Source organism: Vulpes vulpes, chromosome 7 (genome assembly GCF_048418805.1).
Source record: "Vulpes vulpes isolate BD-2025 chromosome 7, VulVul3, whole genome shotgun sequence".
NCBI classification, from domain to species: domain Eukaryota; kingdom Metazoa; phylum Chordata; class Mammalia; order Carnivora; family Canidae; genus Vulpes; species Vulpes vulpes.
In genome coordinates this window covers 68600667-68627957 of record NC_132786.1, presented here as the reverse complement: position 1 = coordinate 68627957, position 27291 = coordinate 68600667, and the positions used below count along the sequence as shown (strand labels likewise).

The 27291-nt window shown below is 40.3% G+C and overlaps 1 protein-coding gene across 4 annotated transcripts in view; it reads left to right on the top strand.

The window, feature by feature from the left end:
- The window catches only part of EXOC4 (exocyst complex component 4), a 754775-nt gene that overhangs the window by 637820 nt on the left and 89664 nt on the right, over nucleotides 1-27291 (top strand). For all 4 annotated transcript variants that reach the window (XR_012002627.1, XR_012002626.1, XM_026010860.2 and 1 more), the window contains one exon: nucleotides 2918-3096. Coding sequence is in view for 2 of the 4 variants with exons in the window: in XM_026010860.2 (XP_025866645.1) it covers nucleotides 2918-3096 (179 nt within the window). In the remaining 2 variants the exon portion in view is untranslated. The remainder of the gene's footprint in view (nucleotides 1-2917; nucleotides 3097-27291) is intronic.

The window sequence follows — 27291 nt, the reverse complement described above, 5'->3', positions numbered from 1 at the left end:
AGCAGTGAAACAAATAGAGTTTCATCATCCCTCCTGTAACACAAAGCCCAGAAGTGCACTGTCTGGGGCTGCACTGCAGCTCCATGGTGGCCTAGTGCACCCATGTCCTCCTGTCTTTGGCTCCATTATTCTCAGCATTATTTTCATGCTCAAGGTCACTTGATGTTTGGAAAGCACTACTGCAGCTTCTGTGACTGCATTCCAGAAAGGGAGAGGGCAAGAGAGGTCCCTGCCAGCTAAGACTGCTTAAAGGAGTTTTCTTGGAAGCCTACTAACTGGGGCGACTGGGTGGCTCAGTCTGTGAAGCGTTGTCTTCCACTCAGGTCATGATCCCAGGGTCCAGGGATGGGCTCCCTTCCTCCCTCTACCCCTCCCTCCCCCTCATGCTCATGCTCTTGAGTGAGCACACACTCTCCCTCTCTCCTCTTCCCTTCCTCTCCCTCCTCTCTGTGAAATTAAATAAAAATCTTAAAAAAAAAAAAAAAGCCGCTGATTTCAGTTTATGTCTCATTGACCACCACATCTGCAAAAAGGGCTATGAAACTGAGTGGGGTTTTTTTTGTTTGCTTTTGTTTTGAGGTTGAACACAGGACTGATGACCCCCATAATCCCAGCATCCTCTGACTAAGAAGGCAATGGGGTAATGGATACTGGCCAGGTGACTAGTGGTTTGTATCACAGTGATTGACCTCTTGAAGATTCTGGGAAGAGTGGACTCAGACACAGTGACATTTGCTGTGATGTTACAAGGTTCCATTTGTAAAACTAGCCCTAATTTACTTACTTCTGATGACTCATCTATTTCAGTTCATTCATCATAGCATTACCCTGGGTCGACATCAAATAAACCAGCCATCTCAACAGACCGTAGAACAGTAATAGCTACAGCCTGTTAGCTTTCACCAAGTTCCATGCACTGGGTCATGCACTTCACATCACCAGAATGATTGTTTCAAAATCCTCCAAGGGGGTTGGGAAGTGGATCAGGATAGATGAAAGAAGACTCCCCCGCGGGGGATTGTTGTACCCTTCTCTCTACTTTTGGAATTACTGAAATTTTCCCAGTAAAGGTCTATAAAGTCCCCCTCCTATTTCTGCATGACTTCATCTGAGGTCAGCACCATCACCCCTAGCTAACGATGCTCAGAGAAGTGAACCCAACATCACACAGTAGACGGCAGAGTCGGGATTCGGTGCCAGGTTTGTGTGACTTTGAAGCCTGTGCTCTAAATCTTAGGACTCAAAGAAAGCATGCTTCCCAGACAATAGCCTGAAACTAGTTAGAGATGCACACCGCGTGGGTCCCACCCCAAGACCTTTTACAAGTCCCCTAAGTAAAGTGGGTACACACTCCTGGTTCCCGTCCTGGATTTCCATTGCCTCCGTGACCTCAGCTTATCCAACTCAGTCGATCAATTACGACTTTTACTTTAAAAAATATATATATAACCCTCTCTTGAAGTAAGAAGCCTAATGGTGAGTCACTACTGGTAGCATAAACATTCTTTAACCAGCTTTTAATTCACAGCAGTTGTTTCTCTGAACGTGGAGCGGCTGCTACAGCGCCGGGCACTACCTGCCGATGCGTCAATTAAGCATCGTTCTGGCTCCATGTCAGCTGTTTCTCATCCCGGCTGGCTTGAAACTTAATTTGGTTTCTTCTACTTAAATAAAGCCTTTGCTTCGGCTTGCTTAAGGTGTTGGAGGTTTTAGAAAGCCTTGGGACTGACAGAAAACTCTCTAGGTGCCTGTTGCAACCTTCACCAGCGGCGGCTCTGCTTCCCCACCTACGTGGAACTTTCCATAAAAGACAGGATTTCTCTCCCTAGCATCGTCCCTCATCTGTCATTTCAGCCCTCTGTCTTCGTGAAAGAACGGGTGCTGGGGAAATTAGAGCCCCGGCTCCGCCACTTGTATGTCACGTGGACACAGTGAATTCCCATCCGAGCCTCCACTCCTGCATCCGGGCGGTGGCAGCAGCACTGGATTGTCTCCAAGGGCCCTTCTGACTCCCTCCTTCTGTGACCTCACAGGACTCAACTTTTCAGTCTCCCCCTCCCAGAAACATTATGAACATGCTGGGCTTTGTGTGAAGACCACCTGACTGTATTTTTCTAGTCAGTAAAAGGATCCAGCACTGATTTTTAATTGGTCTCTCTTTTCGAATAGTACATACCTTGGTGCCTTGGAGTTTATTTGCTTTGGGTCCCTTTTACAACCAGTAAATAGTGAGCAAATGAGGCCTGTCATCCATCTCAACTCTAATCTCTCTTAAAGAGGCTGGACCTTCTTTGCTTTTGAACATTTTAAAACATTTTCTGGCTGATTAACCTGGTGGTTTTATTATAATAACCTTCAAATCATGTATGTTTTTAATGCTCTATGCTGTATTGGTTAACGTCCATAGCAGAAGAGGCAAGAAAAAGCCCACAGGAGAACAAGCACCAAAGCCATCCCCAGGGACCATCACTGTCTAGGTGAGGCCTGTGCTGGTTCCTATTGAAGGTATGAGCATCAGGGCAACCCCATTCTTCTAAGAACGATCTTTTTCTGGGACACCTGGGTGGCTCAGCAATTGAGCGCCTGCCTTTGGCCCAGGGCATGATCCTGGAGTCCCAGGATCGAGTCCGACAACGGGCTCCCTACAGGGAGCCTGCTTCTGTCTCTGCCTCTCTCTCTCTCTCTCTCTCTCATGAATAAATAAAATCTTAAAAAAAAAAGAACAATCTTTCTCCTACTGAAGTGATTTTAAGCAAGTAAATGATAGCTTTCTCACAACATTAAACCTAGGAAAGATGGCATGCTATGAAACACTGACAAATAACAACCACTGTGCTAGACGTGCCTAAAAAAAAGTTTTGCCCACCCCTCTCTTTTCCATGCTGAATGTGAAATATGTTTCTGATTTGTTTCTCAGGGCAGCCTTTGGCAAGGAGTCAGAAGTTCTTATCGGGAACCTGGGTGACAAATTAATCCCTCCACAAGACATCCTCCGTGATGTCAGTGACCTCAAAGCATTGGCCAACATGCACGAAAGCCTGGAGTGGCTAGCAGGTCGGACAAAGTCAGCCTTCTCCAATCTTTCTACATCTCAGAGTAAGTGTCTGTTACGGCGGCGGTTGTGGGGACAGCAGAGGAACTAGACTGAGTAGTCACATTTGAAAGGCGGGCGCATATACCTGTCCCATATGAGGAAACATCCAGGTTGTCAGAAGATCCTGTGTTAGATCTGTGCAAGAGTTCTGCTTGGGAAGCACCTCTCATATTTTGTGATTCTGCTATAAGAAGTAATCTCAGCTTCCCTGTGTAGGGTGTGGAAGGCCAAAGAAGGTTCACGTTCACACAGCTTCATGTTAAACCTTCAAAACAGTAAATCATGTGAGAACACACCACTGTGTCTCAAGAACAGAGAGCAATACCTTTGTCCTCCTTACAACTTCTCAAGGGTATAAACTGAGTCTCAGAGCTGAGCACGCAGCTGATGTTTACATTTTAACCACTATAAAGCTAATGAAAAGTGTCTAACAAGAGAATGATAGAAGTAACGAAGGATCCAGGAAATAGAGACCATGAGAAAAACAGTGATTCCCGAAAAGGGATGGCTGAAGATGACTTACAGAATTCAAGGCAAGAAAGAGCTAGGATATGAATTAAAACCAGGGAACTTTTTTCCAATTGAGGACCAATGACTCTGAGAAAAATAATTTGAAAACTTAGGACATGGCCACTTTATACACTAGCTATAAGATAAATACATACTTTAGGGCACATTTCAAAGCATTAGTTCAGAAGTATGTGTTAGGTCATTAAAATAGAAGCAAAGATTAAAAAAAAAAAGAAGCAAAGAAAAAAAACAATGGGAAGAAGGAATAAAGGCACTGACAGATTCAAATGCATAAATAAACAACAGGAAAAAGTAAAATAACAGCAGTACCATGAAAGAACCAAAATCAGCTTTAAACTTAATATTAGAGTTAACTGTTAGGCCATAATTAGAAGGAAAAGGCCAGCATTGTTTGGATCGTGAACCTCAGAGTAAGTTATTTATTGTCATTGTCTTCTGAAAAGTCGTGATATGGTTAAGCAGGGTTTCCAGCCTCAAGGTGGAAGAGGTGTGGATGAAGCTCACAGGGGTAAATTGTCCCCTGAAATACGGGCTCCTGGAGTCTCGGAGTCCCTTGAACGCCCACTGCTTCAGGAGCCTCATGCTGGTGATATAGCTTAGCTATCCTGGAGCTCAGTGGTGGGTAGGGAGAATGGAGGAAGCATGAGCGAGATTATATGCTCTGATTCTAGAAATCTTGAAATACTACTTTTAATTTATACTTTTATTTTCGTGCTTATTATTTAACATTACTTTTTACCTGTGGCTACAATGACACATATATATTCTCGGCATCTGTAAGAATGGGATAGTTTGGGCACAGGGTTGGGTCTGAGCAGATCTGCGAAAGGAGGTATTCTTGAAAGGCCCTCAACTTTCTTATCCTGCATCAGGCAACCCGTCACAAGCGGTAAGCTCAACCATCCAGTTTATCTCCCAGCCCCACCCCGCTCCACCAAAAATAAAAGTCAGAGCTAATTTCCCTTTTGCTAATTGCCAAACAAACAGTTCTGAAAAGGGAACACATACTTCTTTCCTGGTTTCCTTTGACCTTGACAATTGTAGGGCTGCTAGGGGGCAGTTTAGTCAGTTTACCAGTGATGTCTGGAAGAGGCCCTCTTGTTTGGTGGGCCAGCAGTGTTAATAAGCAATCCCTATTTCCAGTGGCTCAGCATTCTAGATTTCTACTCTGTCCATCTTAAAAGGGTTTTTGCAAGGCAAAATAGTCCATAACCTCACAGCAAGCCCCTGAGTGATTCACACAGCTAGCCTGGCATTGGCTGTTTTCAAAAGGAGAAGGATGTTCTCTAAGTTATGCTCCACTTTGTAATTGCACAATTTACCTGTTGTGTTCATGTCACTGAGAGTACCCAGTTCACTTGATATCTAATTCTTGTCTTTAATCATCTGTTATTCTGACAAAGACCTCGTCTACCACACCCATTAATACTTTGTCGCCTGTGTTCACTTCCATTTTATAATACAAGCTGTACTCTCTCTCAGTTCCTTTCAGGGTGATTATTCCACCCAGTGAGTGATTTAAGTGACTGTCAGCATTTTGATGATCATTATAAAACCCAAGTGAGCTGTAATCACTACTTATGTTGTCTTTGCTAAAACAAAGCATTTAGCGAACCTGGTTTATTCTGCTAACAACAAGCCTGGCTCACCCACACTCATCTGTTCTTTGAATTCCCAGGAGAGATGCCCATTGATGTTTATGAGCTGAGCAAAGCAGAGAATTCTCTGATAATGGGTTACTTTGATTGCTCCATGTTCAGTGTGACTCTAGAAAGGGAAGAAGGGATAGGTCTTTATTATTCTTTATGAAAAGTGAACCAAATGATTGCCTCAACAAAAGTGTTTCCAAATCTAGAAGCTAGATAACGTGAAGAAAATTCCAGCCTTTTATCTAGCAGTCATGGGTACTCAGTCCTATAGGAAGAAATCCAGAAGAGAAGATTTCAGGTTGGTTTCTGGCTCCATATTCTGTTAACTATTTGGTGAATACCAGGCTTTGGTATATTGAAGTTGATGGAGTGGAAGAATTTTTCAGAAAATTATTTTCATAGTAGAGTATCTCTCCAGATATTACAACAGGACTGTTGTCCACCCAAAACATCTCACATCATACAGAAGAGAGTACTGCATTTTAGTGCCAGGACGTGGTTGTCCATTTGTCCAAGAGGTGAAAGCTGACATTTCTTCAAAGATAATTTTTCTGTCTCTTTTAGTGTTTGCTTAAATGTCACTCTGTCTCTTCACACTTGAAAGGGTCTTCTCACCTCAGATAGGTTCTGACTACGTCAAAGGCACCGCTCTTACTTTTGTCCTAGAACATTCCTTGGTTCCTTCTCTTGGTATCCCCCATCACTCTTATCTTTCTTATACTTACTCTTCATAGGATTCTTTCCATTGAAAGAAACAGACTAATTGAAGGAAAAATAATGCATTGACTCATAAAACTAGTAAATCAAAGACTTCAGGTGTGGCTGGATCCAGGTTGACAAGGTAGCCTCATGTCCCAGACATGCTCACACACCTGTGCATGCTCTCCTGCACACTCTCATTCTCTTTCTCTCTGCCCCCCACCCCACCCTTCTTTCTCCTTTCCTCTGTCTCTTGGTAGTTTCTCTTTGTTGCTTTCCATCTCAGGCAAGCACTTTCTATATGGCAACATCATTGGCCACCAGCAACCCCGGGATTATTTGATCCCAGACAAAAAGAGCATTTTTGCCAAGAGCTCCAGAAACAGTTCCAGAAAAGTCGTGAATTGACCCGGCTCAACAGTCTCTCATGGGTTTCTCTGATTCTCTTTGTATAAGCCTTGTTCTCTGACTCTGCTTTTCTCCCCACCTGCAACTCAGTCTCTGTCTCCTGCTCCCTCTTCTAGAATCCCTTGATGTTCAGGACATGTTTTCAGTACAGAGAAGTCGAACAGGATCATATTTCGCATTGGGCATTCAGGGTCTAGGTTTATACACATTTTTCCCCCATTGATCACAGTTTCAGCCTTGTAGTACAGACTCCAGATAACATCTGTCCTTTGTACTCTCTGCTGTGTGTAAGGATCCTAAACAAAGACTCTGAGATTAACTGTTATGGTTAAGAAAATTGTCAGCAAGTGTGACCTACATAAAAATCGTTGGAGTGTATTCAATTTGAACATTAATGGTTTTCCTTTATATTGTATTCTTTTGTTTTAGAGATGTGTGGCTTTTAAAAATAGACTCCAGAGAACCTGAGGGGCTCAAGGGCTTATTTTGTCTACATTGCTTCCTCAGGGGGCCTCCTCTCTGTCTTGGATTCTGTAAAAAAACAAACCTGTGATTTAACCTGTCATTTAACCTGTGATTCTGTAAAAAAACAAACAAACAACAACAACAACAAAAAACGACTCCAGGATTAGAGATTCTAAAACTTCCTTAATTACATATTCTGCTCTTTAAGTAACCTTACTATCTGGGAGGTCATTTTTTCTTTCTTTTTTTTTTTTTTTTTTTCCTAAAATGCCTTCCTTCAGTCTACCCCCCTTTCTTCTGTCCTGTTCTTCAGAAATTAACTGTTGAATATTTTCTCCATAAAATACTGGATGTATCTGAAAATACTTCCACAACCCCTACCTGCCCATCTCTAGAGAGTAAAGACTTCTGGCCTGACAGTCTCAGTCTCTGAATTAAGGGCAACCAAATGTGGCAGAATTTGGAGCCCAGAGCAGGTCCACGCACACTCTTTTGGATGGTGAGCTTGGCTGTTTGTGAAAGTGGGGCACTTCTATAGGTTCCTTTGACCCAGGCTATCCGCCTCTGCTTGTGGTTCCCATGACTGAAGTTCTTGCTGAGCCCATGTGCACAGATGATAAGCAATAAAACGTCATACCCTAGTCTTTTCCAGTCTGAGAAACCAGAGGGTTAAAATAGCCCTTTAACCTCCAGGGTGAGTAGATGTCATAATATTGGTTCCTTGAATTGGTTTGGGAATCACAGTGTTAGTTTTACAATTTTTTATCCACTTTTTTTATTGTAAAAAAAAACCCACGTAATATTAAATATGCCATTGTAACCATTTTTAAGTATGTATGTATGTATGTATTTGAAAGAGAGAGAGTGAGAGAGAGAGAGAAAGAAAGAGAGGTCGTGACTTGAGCCAAAACCGAGAGACACTTAACCAACTGAGCCACCCAGGTGCCCCCTTCTTAACCATTTTTAAGTGTACAGTGCAGCAGTATTGAATATATTATTGTGCAGATCTCTAGAACTTTTTCATCTTGCACAGATGAAACTCTATACCCATTGAACCATTCTCCATTTCCCCCTCCTTCCCAGCTCTGGGTAACCACATTCTACTTCCTGTTTCTATCAGTTTGGCCTTAGATACCCCCTTATATATGTGGAATCATACAGTATTTATCTACTAGTGACTTGCTTATTTCACTTAGTGTAATGTCTTCAAGGTTCATCCATGTTGTAGTGTGGCCCATGTGACAGAATTTCCTGCTTTTTTTATGGCTGAATAATATTGCATTGTATGTATATACCACCTTTTTTTTTAATCGATTTATCTATCAGTGGATATTTGGGTGGCTTCCACCTCTTGGCTATTATGAATAATGCTGTGATGAATATCCATGCACAAATTATACTTCTTTCTTAAAGTGGGATTAGTGCTAGGGATCTTAGAAATCATTTGGTCCAACTCATTTATTTTGCACATGAGGAAATTAAAGCTTCATAATGGTCATTCTGTATGTCGATGCCTGAACTGGAATGGAAGCAAGCCTTCAAATTCCCAGTTTAATTTTCTCTCCACTACATCACTTTCTTGCCCAGGACCAAGATTAAGTACTGGCAGTGCTAGTAGGGCCATTCATGACATATTGCTATTAAGCCACCCAGGGTGAGTCATCATATTTTTTTGGTGCGAGCACTTTAATGCCAACATTTAACCTGTGATCATTTCTGATCATCATTGCTAGTGTAAAACCAGAATTTCTATTCATTAAATTTACAGAATTATTGCACATGTCCCTTTTTAATTTCATCATAGTTGTAATAGAACATTTCTCAAATTTGTCACTATTTTTGTTCTACAAGTATTTGCAAACTCAGAAACTGTGCCTGTAGTACCCATGTTATGTAATATATTCTAGATACTGCACTGTCCTATACAGTAGCCACTACCCCTGTGTGGCTATTTAAATTTAAACTAAATGAGACTAAAAATTCAGCTCTACGGTCATACTAGCCACATTAACAGCAATGCAGTGTTTCCCAAACTTAGCAGTGAATTCTCTCTCCATAGAGCATCTTAACAGGACTTTGCTTCCATTGGACTACTTCTGGGAAACACTGTCCTATGCTATATTTATGTAATTTATTCAGAATCTTTCATTCTCCCAACACAGTCAGGCACAGGACAGGACAGATGTTTTACTCTTGCAGGAATGTAATTTCATGTAATTGGCAAATTTGCACACCATCAGACGATTTCTGTTGCAATTTTGTTGATTATTTGATTTGTTTAATCATTTTTAGAAATTTTCAAGTCAAGCAATATAAAATGACCATGGTTTTCTTTTTTGCTTGTTTTGAATTTGGCTGTGATATTGATGCCTCTCCAATCACTGTGCACCTTCCTCCCAGTTCCCAAAACTCTAGTTACTAATAGAGTTCCACACCTCAGTTCATTTTCAAATGTTCATGTGTCTATTGTAGGGGTCCAGGGATTGATTCTTTTATTTGAATTTTTATTTTGAAATAGTTGTAGATTCAGAGTAAAGTTGAAAAGATGGTACAGACTTTCCATATATATCACACCCAGTTCCCCCCTACTGTTAACATCTTACATTAGTATGGTACATTCATCACAACTAATGAGCCATTATTGATACATTACTATAAACTAATGTCTTTATTAGAATTTTCTTAGATTTACCTAATGTCCTTTTTCTGTTCCAGGATCCCACCTAGGATATCATAATATATTCAGTCATTCTGTCTCTTTAAGTTCATCTAGACTGTGACAGCTTCTTAGACTTTTCTTCGTTTTTGATGACCTTGACAGTTTGGAGAAAAACTGGTTGGGTATTTTGCAGGATGTCCTTCAATACAGGTTGGCCTAATCTCTTCTCATGATTAGACTGGGCTTATGGGTTTGGGGAAGGCAAACCAGAGAGATAAAGTGCTATTCTCATCAAATCGTTTCAAGAATAACTCCTATCAATGTGACTTATCACTGATGATGTTCTGGGATTGGTTTGTATGCCTCCAATTCATGTAGTCCTCTCCAGACAGTTCTTTCTGAATTCTGGAGCAACTTTCCACTTTTCCACTACAAATTGCTTTGTGTGTTTATCTTTCTAGTGACTATTTTTTAACATGATGAATGCATCTGTTATAAGCCCAATGTTTGGACAAGTTGAATGGCTGCTTAAAAAAAAATAGTTGTCTACCTACCTTAAACAATTATGCAGTTGATATAGATTATGTAATCTTATGGTTCTGAAAGTCTCTGTTGGAGGAGCTGTTTTTTCTACGCTGAGCCACTTGATTAGTGCTTACAGCTACTTCTTAGTTGCCATATGTGCTAAACACTCCTTAGTTAAATGTGCACAATCATATTTCAGACAAAGCCATGCTGATATTAAAAGAGTTCCCTGAATCTTCTTTACTAAAAAGTCTCATTTTCACCCATTTTCATTAAGTTCCAATGTGTAGTGTTGACTTAAAACCTGTGTATGAATGAGACTTGCTTCCTGGGAAATGTTAAGGAGCAGTTCTCAAAGTTGGCTACCTGTCAATTGTAATCAGCTTTTATAATTCTGATGCTGGGCCCCACTGTCAGAGGTTTCCATTTAATTGTTCCAATATTAGAATCACCTATGGAGCTTTTGCTCAGACCCTCTGGGAGAGAGGCTCAGACCACTGTGCTTTTTATCATCTCCCCAGGTGATTCAACAAATAGCCAAGACGGAGAACCACTGATTCAGAGGCACCCCCCCCCACACACACACACACAGTGTCTTCTTTAATTTCTCTTCCTCTTATATTAGGGAAATTCTTTATAGTTATTTTGCCAGTTCTCTTCTCAAAAGCTTGGTATTAACATGACTTCCATTTTCTGGACAAGAACACCAGACACAAAATGGTATACCTTGAGTCCATGCCGGAGTCAGGACAACAACCCACTTCTGCTTCGCAGTGTTTAATTAGTCAAACCATGTCTCACATTTGGTTAAAAATAAAAACATTCCCCTTACCCTCCTACAGCCAGCCAAATGAGAAGGGCAGAGGAATCCTTGTCTCCCTTAATTCAAAAGGCTGCAATTGCCAAACCAACTGAATGAATGGGAAAGTGTTTACAAGTCAGTTGTATCACTGAAAGTAAGGATGGGAAAGGTCCAGTTGTCTGTATACTCCCATCTCTCATATACGTGGTTTTGTGGCATACCAGGAAGCCTTTATGCATTGCCTACTATAATTTAACATTTTCTAGAAGATGGAATATGAATTCTCCCATGCTAGCGCTCACTGTCCTGGGCTTTTCCTGACTTCCTTGTAAATGAAAGATAAAATTCAGACCCCTCCATGCACACACCTACAGCTGTATGTTTTTCTGCCTTGACACAAATGTGAATAAAAATGTCCCTAGCCAAGATCTCATGGGATACTGTCCTGTTTCAGCTTTGCATTTGTCAAACTATTAAGTCAGAGTTTTCTCTGTCATAATTTCATCTGATTATTTTTAATTAAAACTCCACGCATGGTAATTCCTCTCTTGCCTACAGTATTTACAAGTTTCAAATATTTGTAGACTGTTATCAGACAGTTCGTCGTCAGGCATTGCTTAGCCCAACTCTACATATTTAGTTTCTCTAATCATCTTCATGAGCTTAGGCTTTCTAGGCCATCATCGGTTTTTGGTGTTATTAGTTGTCATCTTCTTTACTCTCCTTCTGTGTCTTTACTTTTGCCATCCTTCTTCCTCTGTTGGTGATACCTTCCACATTCACTGCCTTGGTTAATTTCATGATCATGCTTTTTTTTTTTTCTTTTTCTAAGATTTTATTTATTGATTTTTGAGAGAGAAAATACAGGTGAGTGGGGAAAGAGACAGAAGAAGGAGAGAGAGAATCTCAAGCAGACTCCACACTAAGCATGGAGCCAGATATGGGGCTCTATCCCACAACTGTGAGATCATGACCTGAGCCAAAATCAAGAGTTGGATGCTTGACCAACTGAGCCACCAAGCACCCCTCATGATCATGCTTTTTACTGAGAAAATTAAATTACCACAATGTCTTACATCTTCTTCATGAGTTTCCTGTCCAATGTCCAACTCTGAATTTATTTAGATCTTCTTTAATTGACGCTACTTTTACATTTGTATGAGCTTTTATCACTTTTAAAAATAATGTCCAAGTATGTATCCATGTTGTACCCAATTTCACAACTAATCATATGTTTTGTAGGAGTAAAAAACACCAAATGATAATGTTATGATGATTCCATTTTGTTCATTTTCAGTCTTAATTGTACTGTGTTATTTATAAACTGATTGAAATTCATCTTAAGAAGGAATTTGCATGGAAAGTCCCTTTGCTTAGGGTATTCACCTGATTCCTAGGACTCTTTTGAAACTCTGTTGTTACTAACAGTGGAGATGCTGGTGGTTCTCTCATTTCCTAAGGAAGACCATCTGGAACCCTCTAGCTCTTTCTCCACATTGATGCACTATGCACCATTACTGCTGATTATCATCCCAGCTTCAGGCTGACCCATATTGCTTTACTTCTAGTGTGTTTTAAATACTGGTACACAATGATCAGTCCTCTTCTTAAACACATCTACTCTGTTTTTTCCCTTTCCTCTCATTGAGTGCCCTCCTAAACTGGGGCCATTTTTGCCTCTTCCTGACTATCTGTGATGTTCTTTTAATTCATGGACTCTTTACCATACTTGTCCTGGGCAAGAAAGCATGTAACACATACATGACTTTAAAGTCAGGTGCACTTGGGGACATGTGAGGCAAGGTACTGAATCACTATAGGGAAATGATTTAGCCTTCCTGAGTGAAATAAGTTTCTTTACCTGTTAAATAGAAACAATGATACAAAGTCATTTGGTTCCTAAAACCATTAAATGAGATGATGAACTTGGGAGTTCTTAGCAGTGGGTGCTACATGGTATAGGGACTCAGTATGGGGTTCCCGGGGTTCCTAATTTCAACTTTTTCACTAGAGCTCTCACTCATTGCTCCCCTCCCTCAGTGCTGAGTCTTGACCTTCCTCCCCGCCCCTTTCAAGGCTTCTCTTTGATCTCAAGTCTTGTGGTTGCTTTAAAACTCCAACATCTGTGCTTCTGAATCATTTCTGGTAAATCCTGGCTCTCCCCCCACAGAGTTCCCCAGTGTTTCAGAGGTCATGGGAATGTCTCTGAGAATAGACCTGCATGTAAAAGTCACCTCTGTCTACAACCGCCCATCTGAGAAGCCAAAGTTGAATCTCAAAAAGATACCCTTTTTGTTCTTCAAAACTATGAAAAGAGGGCTCAGTTATTATGTAAAGACAGAACCAAAAACAATTCCCTTCTTGTCAATCAGCTGGTCATCTGTAGGGTTCATTGTCCTGTCCTGAGAACTGATTAGAAAGCAGTACCCCACCTCCCTCAGCAAAGAGGTGACTATCGATTGTGAAGCGACAGAAGGCTAGTGCTATGGGCATTTCAGTGTAATTAGGGAGCTCTAAGTGTCTGTCCATAACGAATTATGTGGCTGTTCCTTTGAAAATGCCAACATTTGTATCCATAAGGGAAATATTTTATTAAAATATGGTAATATCATGGATACTTAAGGATGGTGGCTGGGAGCTTCCAGCCAAACAATTATATCTTCAAACAAAACCAAAAAATGGCAACCAGAAGAAGAAAGAAAATTGAAAATCTCTGGGAAATGGGGGAGGCTGGAAGAGGTTGGAAAACAAGAGAGGGGGCAGCCCGGGTGGCTCAGCGGTTTAGCACCTCCTTTAGCCCAGGGTGTGATCCTAGAGACCTGGGATCAAGTCCCACATCAGGCTCCCTGCATGGAGCCTGCGTCTCCCTCTGCCTGTGTCTCTGCCTCTCTCCCTCTCGGTCTCTCATGAATAAGTAAATCAAATCTTTAAAACAATGAGGACAACAACAAGAGAGGGCTCTAACATGTCATGCTGAGGAGTCAGACTGAGGAGAATAATACCAATGCAGGATTACCTGAGTTGACACCAAGCTGAGGTGAGGAGGTATGGCTATTAGGGCAGTAAGACTTGAGCAAAAAAATCGAAGGGGACTGATTTGGCTGCCAAATACAAAAGCCTCTTATAAGGAGAATCGAGAGGGAGAGATTGTGCCTGACAGTGCTGATTGCACTGTTAAATCTCAGCTCTTATCTAGAGAAGCCCTGAGATAGTTGGGCGCTTTAAAACTTGAGATAAGCCCACTAACCATGACTTAATGAACTCTTCACTAGCAAGAGTGTGTCTTTTCATTTCTTCACCCTTGAACCCAACTGTAGGTATGCCACAAAGCGCAGCAGGTGGGAGAGACGAATCCTGACAGGGAAAAAATGAAGGGGATGGAGGCTAGCCCAAATTTAATGGAAGAAATCACCATCTGTGGAGATTGAATTTAGAAAAATGTTCTAAATGTAAACTGGATATGCTTCCACAGACGGCTTACTTATTAATCAATAGTTCATAAGCACCCTTTCCAGGCTGCCAGCCCCAGTAAAGCATAGCAGTGGGGCACTACATGTGAATCATGTGTGCATGCAGTGGTCCCAAAGGGGCGTCATAGTGATGATAATGGACTCAGCATTTAGATTGCATTTCATACTTTCAAGGTCCTTTGTGATCATTAATTCTTAATCCCTTATCCCTGCCTCAAGCTGTAGTTGTCAGGCCAGCCTTTATTGTCTCAGTTTTACAAAGCATGATCAGGAAACAGAAATTTGACCATTTACTCAAGGTCAAAAGGGAGAGTGACGAAATCTAGACTACAATCTGTTTGTCAGAATGCAGACCACACTATCTAGCAAAACAACACAAGCACCTGTTACCAGTACGCCTCAGAACACCAAACCAGTGTGCCTCTGTTTCCTCACAAGGGTAATGCTCATCTTCAGCTGTCTGCTGAATTACAGCAAGGTGAATGTGATGTTGCGTCCCTGGTATGAATGGCATCAAGTGATCAGGGGTCAGGGTACCTGGGTGGCTCAGTGGATTGAGCATCCGACTCTTGATCTCAGCTCTGGTCTTGATTTCAAGGTCATGAGTTCAAGACCCACATTGGGCTCCACACTGGGTCTGGAGCCTACTTAAATTTAAAAATAAAATAATAATAACAACAAACGGCATGAGGGTAAGTGATCTTGGCATTCCACCCTTTTTAAGAAGCTGAAGCTTAAAAGCTATACCCCCTCCCTGCCCCCATCTACAACAAGGATCTATTTTGGAACCAAATTTTGTAGTCGTGTATTTAGGCAAAGGTTCTCTTTTACTTTATTGTCCTAAGTTGAGTACTATAAATTTATATCTAGTATTATAAATCATACAATAAAAATGTAAAAGACCTTCTTCATGGGAGATATAGGTACATATTAGGTGTAGGTCTCCAAGGCACATTGTTGTTTACCAACAGCAGTTAATTCTGTATACTAACATCTTTGAGCTCTGGTCATTGAATCCTGGGTGGATTTGACTACAGTCCTTAACTAACAACTTAATCCAATTTTTATGAAAGGAAGAATAATGAGGACTTGTCTCTAAGGCTGATGAAAAACCTAAGTGTCTTTCTAGAAACCAAGAATATCTGATCAGATTCTTCAAGGAAACAAAAATCCTGTAAATGTCAGAAAGATGTCACATGCTGGAAAACCCTTTTGGTCAAATTCATCTAAAGAAGGTACTATTTGTAGGTGACTTTTCAGCAAGTCTGTCAAAAGCTTCTTGCTACAGATAAAAATTCAATAACCTTTCACTGTGGATGTGCCACAATTATCACTCATTTAAAAACAGTCCCTCTAATAGAGTATTTTATCATGCTGGACAGTCTCCGCATTGTTCATTATTTAGTGTTTGCTAAGCTGATGGCACTTCCACCGCACTCTTCTTATCTCTACTTCTTCAGAATTGGATTTTATATTTCTGAACCAGTCAGATATGACAAGTCATTTTCTTCCCTCTTGTCTTTTAAGAAACGCAAACTTGATTTCTTTCTTTCTTTTCTTTTCTTTTTTTTTTTTTTTTTGGACAATCACCACTTAAAGATTAAAGTTATTGGAAATGTCTGTATTAACTAGCATTGGGACATGTCGTGGAGGACTACTGCATTTTAATTGCAGTTGAGGGTTTCCTCCTTTTTTATGCTTTTTATTTTCCAGTATGTGTGTATTCTGTATCTCTTCAGAGCCTCATTCTTCTAAAACACACAGCGTATGGCAAAGATGAGGTATTACGAAGCTTGATGTTGTTAGGAGACAAGCCGAGGTATTATCAGAATTATTATATTATAGAACCTCAGTAAAGGTGGTGATAGAGTAAGTAAGTGGGTCTCTGTATATAAAGATTGTCTTTATATGAGAAACTTCATGGAAGGAAAATGATAAAGTCATTAGCCTAATACCGGGGGGAGAAATGCAAATTCAAACAATATCGCTTTCTCTATATGGCTCATTATTGAGAATCTGAACATTCTAAGTCTGAAAAAATTCAGTTCTTTGTGGTTCTTAGTGAATTGTTTTTTTAAAAAGCATATATTTTTCCCAAGCTTTGCAACTGATTTGTAACACATAGTCTTAGATGTGTCTACCTTTTACTCTGGGTCTCTCTTGGACACTGTCCTATAAGAGGGCTATTTTCTGACGAAGACTAAGTGTATTCTCTTCACAGTGAGGAATCCCTGGGAGATTTAGGTGAAGCAGGCTGAACAAAGAGTCAGAGTAAAGGGGTCACAGGTTCTTGTCCTTTGTTGGAAACTCTGTAGGTCTAGTGAGGACCCGTCCATTTCTTCCAAGAGAGCCTCTTGTGCAATTTTTAGGGCAGTGTAGAATTTCACTCAAGAGCTGTGACAAGAAGACTTTTTTCACAGTACAGTCTTCAAATAGTGCTATTAGGCTACTGATAAAGTACAGAGAGAAATTCTTACCAAAATATTCATTACTTTTGCAAGCATCAAAACAGAAATAGCATCAGAATCTCTCTTCATACAGGAACTATGAAGGCCATCCTTTAGGGGTCAGCTTCATGGGAAAAATATTTGCTCAAACTTTACCCAGAGAGAGAAGATGTTCAGAACTTGTCTTTTCTGCTTCTACAAGAGGGGGTGTGAGGAGAACTCCTTCGTGTTATTTGTTTAATGGTACCACAATCCAATTACCATATTTCTCAAGCCAGCAGCCTTAGGGCTTTTCACAGAAATCTTGGAAGTGTGCTAGAAAAACGCCCCCACAAAAGACTGTTGCATATGCTGCTGTCTCTGCCTCGCTCCAGGACGCAGAGCATGGGTCATTGGCGGACAGATGGCTGCCACACGCACCACCAGTGGCCGGAAACTCCACCCACAGACAAGTGGGAGTGGTGCTGCTCTTCAACGCTGTGCCCAGATTTTCTCTCTCTTGACCCAGCCCTACCTATGGAATATTGAGGCAAGACCTACATCTACTCATTTCTGTTCCTCAGCACCAGCATAACTCAACAGACAAGCATGAGCTTAACCTTGGACAAGGCACTTTTAATATCATCCATGACATTGTCTGTATTATGAATTTCTCATAGGATCAGGTCAATTAATGGATGCACAGCACCAGACACGGTGCCTAGCAAACAGTCCTTTCTGGATCAGTGGTGGGTTTATTGGTTTTGTTTTTGTTTTTGTTTTTGTTTTTTTCCCCCTTCTGCTGCTTCTCATCTTCAGAGCTTCTTAGTCATCCTGAGGATATTTTCTTTCTGACTCTTTCATTCAGCTGCCAACACTTGCCCATGGTGGTACTCCAGGACAAATGCCCAGGTCTGTGTCCAGCTGGTTTCCCCTTCTCCTGTCCAACCTGTTGTTAGCTGGGCCGTTCTGCTTGAATTTAATTTCACTGTCAAGCGATCTTTGGTGCATTTTGCATTTTTGCATTTTGAAATGAGACTTGGAGCACTTATATTTCACAGCCTCCCAAAAGCCACATGGCCGTGGAAGTCAGGCATAGGGCAAAAGGGGGTGTTTATTTAGCCTCACAGTGAGCGAAACTTAGGTTAAACCTCAGCTCTCATTTATTGACTTTCTCTGTGAACGTGTACTTGAATGTGTCAGGAGACAGAGAAATGAAGAAGCTGCTGCATGGTGGTTTCAGTAAAAACTAACAAAAGATGACAGACCATCCAAACCCAGAGCCCTTTTGGCATCAACACCTATCTGTGTTGATGCTGTTTCACAACACCTATCTGTGTTCACCTGCATTCTCTTTCTTACTGGGGATTAACTCATGACATGCCTCATTGAGTTGATTGTTCATATGAATTTTTTTTTTCAGTTAGACGTCTTATAAACTTTTATTTTTTTAAAAGCAGAAAAACTAGGGGGACATAGGTGGCTCGGTGGTTGAGTGCCTGCCTTTGGCATAGGATGTGATCTCAGGTGTCCCGGGATCGAGTACCACATCAGGTACTCCCTGCATGGAGATTGCTTCTCCCTCTGCCTGTGTCTCTGCCTCTCTGTGTGTCTCTCATGAATAAATAAATAAAATCTTGAAAGAAAGAAAGAAGAAAGAAAGAAAGAAAGAAAGAAAGAAAGAAAGAAAGAAAGAAAGAAAAGAAAAAAGAAAGAAAAAAAAGAAAGAAAAAGGAGAGGAAAGAAAAACTATAAATTGTTCAATATCTGAGTAGGCTAGAATATCCCTAGGAAGATGTACAGGATGCTGACACTTCATTAATGCCATAAAGAGAGGAATTTTAAAAATAAATAAATATAAAAAAGAAAAGTAAATAAAAATAAATATATATGTATTAATTTGAAATATCTCTCGTACTTTACTCAATTTTTATTAATTATAGCCTTTAGTCTTCAGTAAGATTCTGATAGCCAGGTATTACTTGGTCTACAAGAGTCTGAGGCATTCAAGCCATTCTGGTCTTTTGATTTATAAGGATTCTTAAGTGCTAATACGCTAATGTGGTATTTTCTGCATCCACTACTTGGTTAATTGATTATTCTCTGATTTTCTTTGTATACCAGGCTTTTACCAAGGATCACTTAAGGTTTCACATACACCATGAAACAACAAAAAGTCTTCATTATCACAGAGCTTCTGTTAGCTTCAGCAGAGCCATTTGAAACATGTAAACGGTTGAAAAATACATCCTAGTTATATACAGAGAAACAAGAATAGTGAAAATAGCTATTTAGCTTGAATTCATTAGGGGTCAATTACCCATGTTGCAATTCACTTAATTTCCTACTTTCCACACTGAATTAGTTATGTGAATTAGTTAACAACCCAGCACCACTGCCAAAACAGCCTGCACTAAGGCTGCTTTCCCTCATCAATGCTCCACATCGGCTCTGATTGTAAACCAAAGCACTGGGTAGAAACCACAGCCAACCTGGGTGTGCTGCACAGGACCCAGTGAGTTCTTCATGCTGGTACAGATGTTGACAAGGCCAATACAATTATCAGTATCAATAATAGAACCAGTTCAGGCATAACTCCTTGAGCATAGCGGGTACTCAGTAAATATTTCATCAAATTAAATTAAATTAGCAAAGTGCTTGCAGGGAGAGCCTGAAATCTGCTACATCTCTGTTTGCTGAACCAGCTGGTAAATCTGTGTCTACAAATGACCCAGCCCCCTTTCTTATATCTGCAGGTATTTTCAATCCCATTCTTTCTTCCTCTCATTTCAAGCACTGATAGTAACAATTATCTTACAGAGCATAGGAAGGTTCCCTTCCAGCCATCTATTTATCTCCATTAAGAACTTCTCCTTAAAAAAAAAAAAAGAACTTCTCCTTAGATTAAACAGTACAATTACCTTTGGATTTTCACAGTATTTTTAGCCTCTAATGTCCTTCTTTAAAGAAATATATTTAATTACATACCTATTTTATCCCTTGCTATATGTGGATTTTGCTTACTGAAAATGTTCCTTCTGACCTTCTACTTTGACTTGTCTTCCCTTTCCTTTATCTTTCCTTCAGTACCTGTTTTGTCACAAACATTCACTCACCAACTGATGAATGTGTTGCGATCCAGGAGCTCTTTTTTAAAACTCTGAATGAATTTCCTTCATAGAAACATTGTTATTTCTGGTTATGGGATATGCAACATGATTTTTAATTTCTTTGAGTTTTCAACTTGATCATCTCTAAATCAGATACAATAATATTGCCTATTTTTGATAGTTACTATGAAAATCTGCTGATTTTTACTTCCTGAATATTTCGACATCTGTCATTTCTTCTTCATCCCTACGCTGTCATTGCTCTACTTTATACCTTCATTGTTGCTCACCAGCATCATCTCAGTAGCCTGCTACCAGTTGGCCTGCTTCCATTCTTCTCCTCCTATGATACAACTGCTATATAGGAGTGATCTATCTAAATGCCCGTCTGACCACACAGCTTGCTGCAGTGGCTTCTTATCATCCCGTGGGCAAGGTCCAAGATCCTTAACATGACCTAGATGGTTTCTTCAAAATCTCTAGCTCTGATTTTATGGACACTGAACTGTTCTTAGTTTTCCTGTCATGCCACTTTTTAGCCCCTTATCTTTATTCAAGCTCTCTCCTCTGACCCTAATACTCACTCTCCTACCTTTTTCCCATTCTCCTTCACCCATGCCTCTTTTAAAATTCAGCTTAAGCATCACACTTCCAAAAAACTTTTTTGGACCCTTTCAGACTGAATTAAGTCCAAGCTCTGTAATACCACTATCTCTAGCATTTTATACACTGTATTGTGTCATTTATCTATTTCTATCTCTGCCTTGCCAGCCAGACTATAAGCATTTTGAAAGTATGGACTTGGTCTCTTTCCTGTTTGTACCAACTAATATGGTACCGGTACATAGAAGAAGCTGCAAGAAATGTGGATTGTTTTAGTTAGCATAAATGGACAAGCAGATTGACCTTAACCTCCATTAATACTATTATTCCAGTGCAAAATATGTATTTCTATCTGGAAGACTCCCAAGAAGACAAACCCCTGTGTTAGCAATCTAAGAACTTTCCTCTCTACCAACTACCCTTACAATCCCAATAGGTCCCTAGTTTTTATTTCTAATGTTCACTTACCATGAGAGTACATCTAAAATAATGTGATATGCCTTTAGTTAATGCTGTAGTATAAACAAGAATAGGCTCTCTCACTAGGGCAATATTGTGGTATAGACCCAGTAAACATTTATAAAAGCCAGCAAAGAAAACTTGTCTGGAGTTGGGCTAAAAAAAAAGCTATAGGCCAAGTCAAAATCCTCCTCAAGAAACTATTCTTGGTTCACCCCAATAGACTAATTGTTGATATAGGCTCCTCAATTTTTGCCACAGAGCAGTGGTTTCCAGACAGTTTAGAGGGATCCTGAGCCAGCAGAATTCTCAGCTTTCCACCTTCTACTCTAACCAGAGCACCTTATAAACTTGATACCAGTAACTGGAAATTGGTGTTGAACTCAACTCATAGACTTAGCTCTGAATTGTTTATGTCCATGGAATTAGAAGCTGTGAAGAATCAATAAAAACTGCCACCTCCATCTTTTATGTTGTTCTAACAATTTCTTCTGAAGACATTGAGTTAGGAAGGATAACTAATCAAGTGCAATGCCTGAAGCCTTATCTATTTCTTACATAAAATATTGCTTTGATATACTCAGGCACGTAGTTTGCCACGGAGAACACACTGGCATAGAATTTAGGAGGGATATTCAGCAAATGTGATGGATCTATAGATTGGGGGAAGAGGAAGAAAGCCATTTAGAGTAAAATACATCCCAGGTCCAACTACATGGTAATATAATGATAAAGTTAATAGCTGTCACTTCGTATAAACCTTAAATAATTTTAAAAAAAAGGTGATGGATGAACATACACAATTATCTGTACTTCCTCCATTAACCCCACTGAAACAAAGCAAAGGAGAATTTTAAAGGTCTAAGTCCACAGGAACAAAGACAACAGAACGGAAAACTCAAGAAAGCTAATTTCTGAACAAGTAGTGAGTACACCAAAACGTTATACAACTTACCTTAAAAAAATAATAATAATTGGCATAGCTAACTACCTCTGAAAGAGGGAATGAAGATGGGGCTAAAAACAAGAAGACTTGTTGAAAGCAGTTTGTGAGATTATTCACTCTCAGACTCCCATCCCTATTTCACATAGGTGTGGCAACTGCTCTTATCAAATCATAACAGAGTGCTTGAGGTTTGTTTTCCAAAAATGGTAAAATAGAGATTCCTTGGACTGCGGGACATAAGTCATAGTTGAATGTGAGGCTACCATCTGAAATTAGGGCAGCTAACTCACAGTTCACATTACTGACTGTTAAGACACACCTTCTTTCCCCAATTGGCTGGCAGCCAGGTATATAACTTCAAACAAGAGACTGGATTAGAAAGTCTTTGAAGAATCTGAGCAGTGCAAGAAAAAAAAGAAACCAAAGACCCTGACATCTGTAGTTCCTTAATGAAGCAGACCAACAAGATCACCTACCATGATGGCTGCAGTTTACAAGTTCCATCTCTACAGTTAACAAAACTCTGGTCAGTCCCACTTAAATATGATCAGATAGCCAGTTACAGTAGACATTTGAGGAAACCAGATTACATAACTTAGAGGAAACAAGGATTGTCCGGAGGAAAAAAGCACTTGAAAACACCCCTACAGTTAGTATCCTGGAAGAAGAAGGAAGAGAAGATACTGCATCCATGACAAAAGTAGTATCCTATATGAAAGGGACATTCAGAGAACACAAAAGAACTCATGAAATAAAAGTAAGTGAAAATTACAGTCCTTAACCAGAAGGAACGTCCCATTATGTCCAACTGAATAATAGGACCACAGAAAGAGGAGAGAAATAAAGAGAAACATCAAAGAAAAATGAAGAAAACCTCCTAAAGCAAACAAAACAAAATAAAAGCAAAAACAAACAAAAACCTTCATTGATTTTCAAATTGGATGAAAACAAAGCTAGATTCCTCCTACCAAAGCAGTCATCACAAAATTTCAGAAGCTTCAGAATAACAAGAAAACCCTACACTGTACAGGAAAGAAAAGAAGGAGGACAGTTATAAAAATTAATGAAGGAGCAGAAAAGCAATAGCTCCTCAGAAGCAACACTGGAAGCCAGAAGACAATAGAAAAATATCTTTTAGGCTCTAAGAAAAATCATTTCCAACCTAGAATCCTATACTTAACCAAACTGTCAGTTCACTGTGAGAGAAAAACAAAAACATTTCAGGCATATCTAAGATCTCAAAAAAAACCATATTTTCCATTCAGCCTTCTTCAGAATCTTCCAAACTTTAAGAGTTTACATAAAAATAGGAAGGCGTGGTGAGAAGAAATGGAAATTATAACAGGGAGAAAGAAGCCCAAAATGGTAATGACAGGAAATGCCGAGGAGGGCAGTTTGCCACAGGCATAGGGAGTAACTGGCCCAGAGAGGAGACATCCAGAGGGTCTCAGGAGAGTCTGATCAGGAAGATGGTGTTGATAGAACGCCCAGTGTGTTTGGATTTGTGGAGGGAAGAAATTGTTTGATGAAGGAAGTGTTCAGGGTTGAATGATCCCTGAGGACATAAAAAACTAAGCAAACGAGTAAGTAACAAGGCCATTATTAGCACCAGAGGAAACAACCCTGTGGCACAAGGAGGGAAAACTAGGGAACACTTCACAGCCTTAGATGTCAGTGGCACTTAGAATAACATAACCATGACATACAGATCTTGCCAAAGTTAAGACACAATGATAGCAAGAAAGCTGTGGGAGGGGTGTACATATGTGGAGGGAGCAAAGCCCTCATCTTGCTAGTGGGAGGGCAACAAACACCAAGAAGTGGAAAATCAAGGAGCAGCAAAGTGAACAGGTTTCTTAACTCTAGAGGAGTAAGAACTCCTCCTCTAGAAGAGGAAATGAACTAAAAGAGTTGAAAGGGTTGCCTCATGAAAAAGCTTATAAAAATTAGTCTTTATGGGCATCTCTAGCTTCGATTACAATTAAAAAGTAAACTAGAGGCAAACTGGGTGGCTCAGTCAGTTAAGTGTCTGCCTTCAACTCAGGTCATGATACCAGGACCCTGGGATCGAGGCCCGCATCAGACTCCCTTCTCGGGGGGGAGTCTGCTTCTCCCTCTCCCTCCCTCTGCCCCTCCACCAGCTTGTGTACACGCTCTCTCTCTTAAATAAGTAAGTAAATAATCTTTTAAAAAGTGAACTAAAAAGTGATTACAAGAGTAGAAGTCCTCCCTGTGTCTTCACTTTTAAGTTTATGATCAATTGTAATGAATAATTTGTAGGCCTGTATGAAAACGTGAGGTAGACCCAGTCCAGGAAGAGCCCTTTGTCCCCAAAGTTCCAGTCTTCTTGAGATCCAGGAATTAGAGAAAAATGGCCTTTCCAAACGTCAGTTGGAATCTGGACTTTCACAGTTTCTCCTGTGAAACTGATGACAAGAGTAACTGGTGTCTGCCCTCATTGCTAGTATGGACCACCAAACCCAAATCATACCAGAATAACTTATTTGCTTGTGTTTGGATGAGATGCTATCTAATATTTAATTAGATCTCAGGTGGCCTCCCTATATTTTGCCTTGCTTATGGACACACTGTCTCAATCAAGATGTTTTCTGGTTTCTTAAGAACTATCAGCGACAACCAACGGGATGCCTAATACAGAGTAGATGAAACTGGATTCTATTTCTCAGCTACTTCCATATGAAATAGTACAATCGTGATAATTTATTAAGTCTTAGTTATAATGAAATGGTAAACCTTTTATTATATGTGCATGCATGAACATACACATGAGAAAAACTGGTAAAATAATTCAAGTGTGTTTATTATTTGAAGATACGACATTATACCCCCATAAGTAATAATATAAGCAATTCAGTCTTAAGATATTTCCACAAGCTATCAGACAGAGTTTTTGAGGCAAATCTCCCTAGGAGTATAATAATCACACTAGAAGATTTAACTTGCCTTAAATTTCTACCAACAGATTAACTAGAAAGTCAGATACTATGCTGTTATAATATTCTGGACATTAAAAGACAAAAATGTTTATAGATGTATGATCAGAACGTGGAACCTACTTCTTCATGAGCAAAGCATAAAGCTGTTAGCAAAACATTTCACCATCTGAAAAGATAACAGAAATTCCAAGATTGACAGGACCTTAGTCACTAGTCAGCCCAGTAATGAACACTGCCATTTACTGAGAACTTACTATACACATGACACTATACAAGGAGTTTTAGAACATTATCTCTAATTCTTATAATGCTGTGAGGGCAAGTGTGGTAGGCAGGATGTGGCCCCCAAAAGATGCTGATGTGTCAATCCCTAGAACCTACAAGTATGTTCAGCAAAAAGGGAATTAAACTTGCTTCTCAACTCAATTTGCTGTAGGGAAATTATCCCGGATAATCCAGATGGGCCCAGTGTCACCACAGGGTCCTTAAAAGTGGAAGAGGAGACATGAGCAGTAAGAATGAGACCCTGTGAGGACTCACCCCTCCATTGCTGGCATAAAGATGGAAGAAGAGGCCACAAGCCACAGAAGGTGGACAGCCTCTAGGAGCTAGCACTGACCAGGAAATGAATTCACCCCACAGCCTCTGACACCTCAGTTTTAACCCTGTGAGACCCATGCCTGGCTTCTAATCTCCAAAACTGGAAGATAGTAAATTTGCATTGTTTTAAACTACTGCATCTGTAGTACTTTGTCAGTGCAGCACTAGGAAGCTAATAGCATAAGCATCATGAACTCAATTTCTAGTTGACAAAAGTCAGGTTCAAAAGATCGAGCAACTTCTGTAAACTCTTGCAAGTAGTCAGTGGCAAAGCCAGGACCTGAGCTTAGGATGGTGTGAGTCCCAGCCCTGACTCTCACCTGCAGCAATAGCTGGCAGGTTGACTGGTTGACTCAACACCAACCAGTTTGTAGACCAGAAGACTAAGAGCCAAATGCCTGACTCCAGGAACACACATCAGAGGGGTGCCGCAACAGACCCAGAATCTGCTTCCATCCTGGCCTCTCAAGGACTTTCTCTTAAAGAACATACTTAATGTAGAAATACCCATGAAACAGCTAGTTTGGCTTCCTAGAAGTTGACACTGACCCAGCATCATTTCTGTCTCACACCTGAATTGCGGGGCTGCCAGGTAGCTGTCTGTTTTCTAGTCCTTAGGCCCATTAGCATCTTTCACCTTAGAGGAAGCTTCTCTTTAGGCAAAATGAGTTAAAAGCTTGTCAGGGTGGCTGCAAAGGTCCAGCCGGGTCCGGGCTGCACTGTCCCTGACTCCGGCGGTCCCTGGAACAGACGTGCCACACAAACGATCCAAGACGTTAAAAGGCTGTGCGCTTATTTTTCTGTCACTTTTATACACAATCTGAATCTTACCACACAAACAACACTTATCATGCAAGTTAAACAGATTTAAATTTAAGCAAAATTGAGTGTCACCACATGTGCTTATGCCAGATCTATATAATTCTTCTGAGGTTTCTGGAAACATGAACCAAGCCATTTATGCTTCATAGGAACAGATTATATCATTTGAAATCCTCAATAAAAATGCAGTCTCATATTCTGCAGATGGGTGTCATTTAATTAAAATATGTATTTAAAATGCAAAGGGCTACATTAATTCTTCACTGTGGCTGAGATTTTAATTGCACTTGAGTTAGGAAATTCTGAGTTAATGTTCCCCTGGCATCTCTCATCCAGTCTCTTAGAACAGATGTATTGTGATCTGAGGAGGATTTCAATATGTTTTCACATGCTGTCCATGTAGGGATGGTTTTGAGATGCGTAGGGTGGCAGGCATTAGAAAAACAAGGAGGGCTCCCGGGGGGAGACACACAGCAGCCTGTGGCCCCCGCTAGCCACCCCCTGCAGTTGTGCTCACTATGCCTCAGCTATCGCAGAAAGGTTGGCAAGGGCTCCCCTTTGTGTGTGTGTGTGAGGGACTGACTCCCATATTTAAAAGGCTCAGCACTTTGAAAAGCTCAGAAATTTTTTTAAAAAAAACCAACTCTGTGAATGCCTTTTAGTTTGAGAGGACATCTTAGAGTATGGTCTAAGTGTTTTGTCAATGCTAATTGGGCCACAAGAAAAACTATCAGCCTCACTTAAGCACTGTTGCAATACAGTAAACTACAAAATACGTTCCATAGGAGAACACAGGAATTTTGAGCCTTTAAGAACTTCTTTTCAGGCTAGAGACAGTCCAGGGGCAAAAGAAATGCCAGAGCTCAGGAGGGCTGTCTGATAAGTAAGGCATGGGGTGAAGGGAAGAAAAAAAGGATGAATAATAAACGTTATGGGCACCAAACTATGGGATGATTACGGTCAAGGATTTAAGGAAAAGACTGGTTTTATACTTAAATTATTAGAGAGGAATCCATGATACTAAAGCATCATCAAAAAAGAAAGATGAGAACATCTCTGAAGGGAA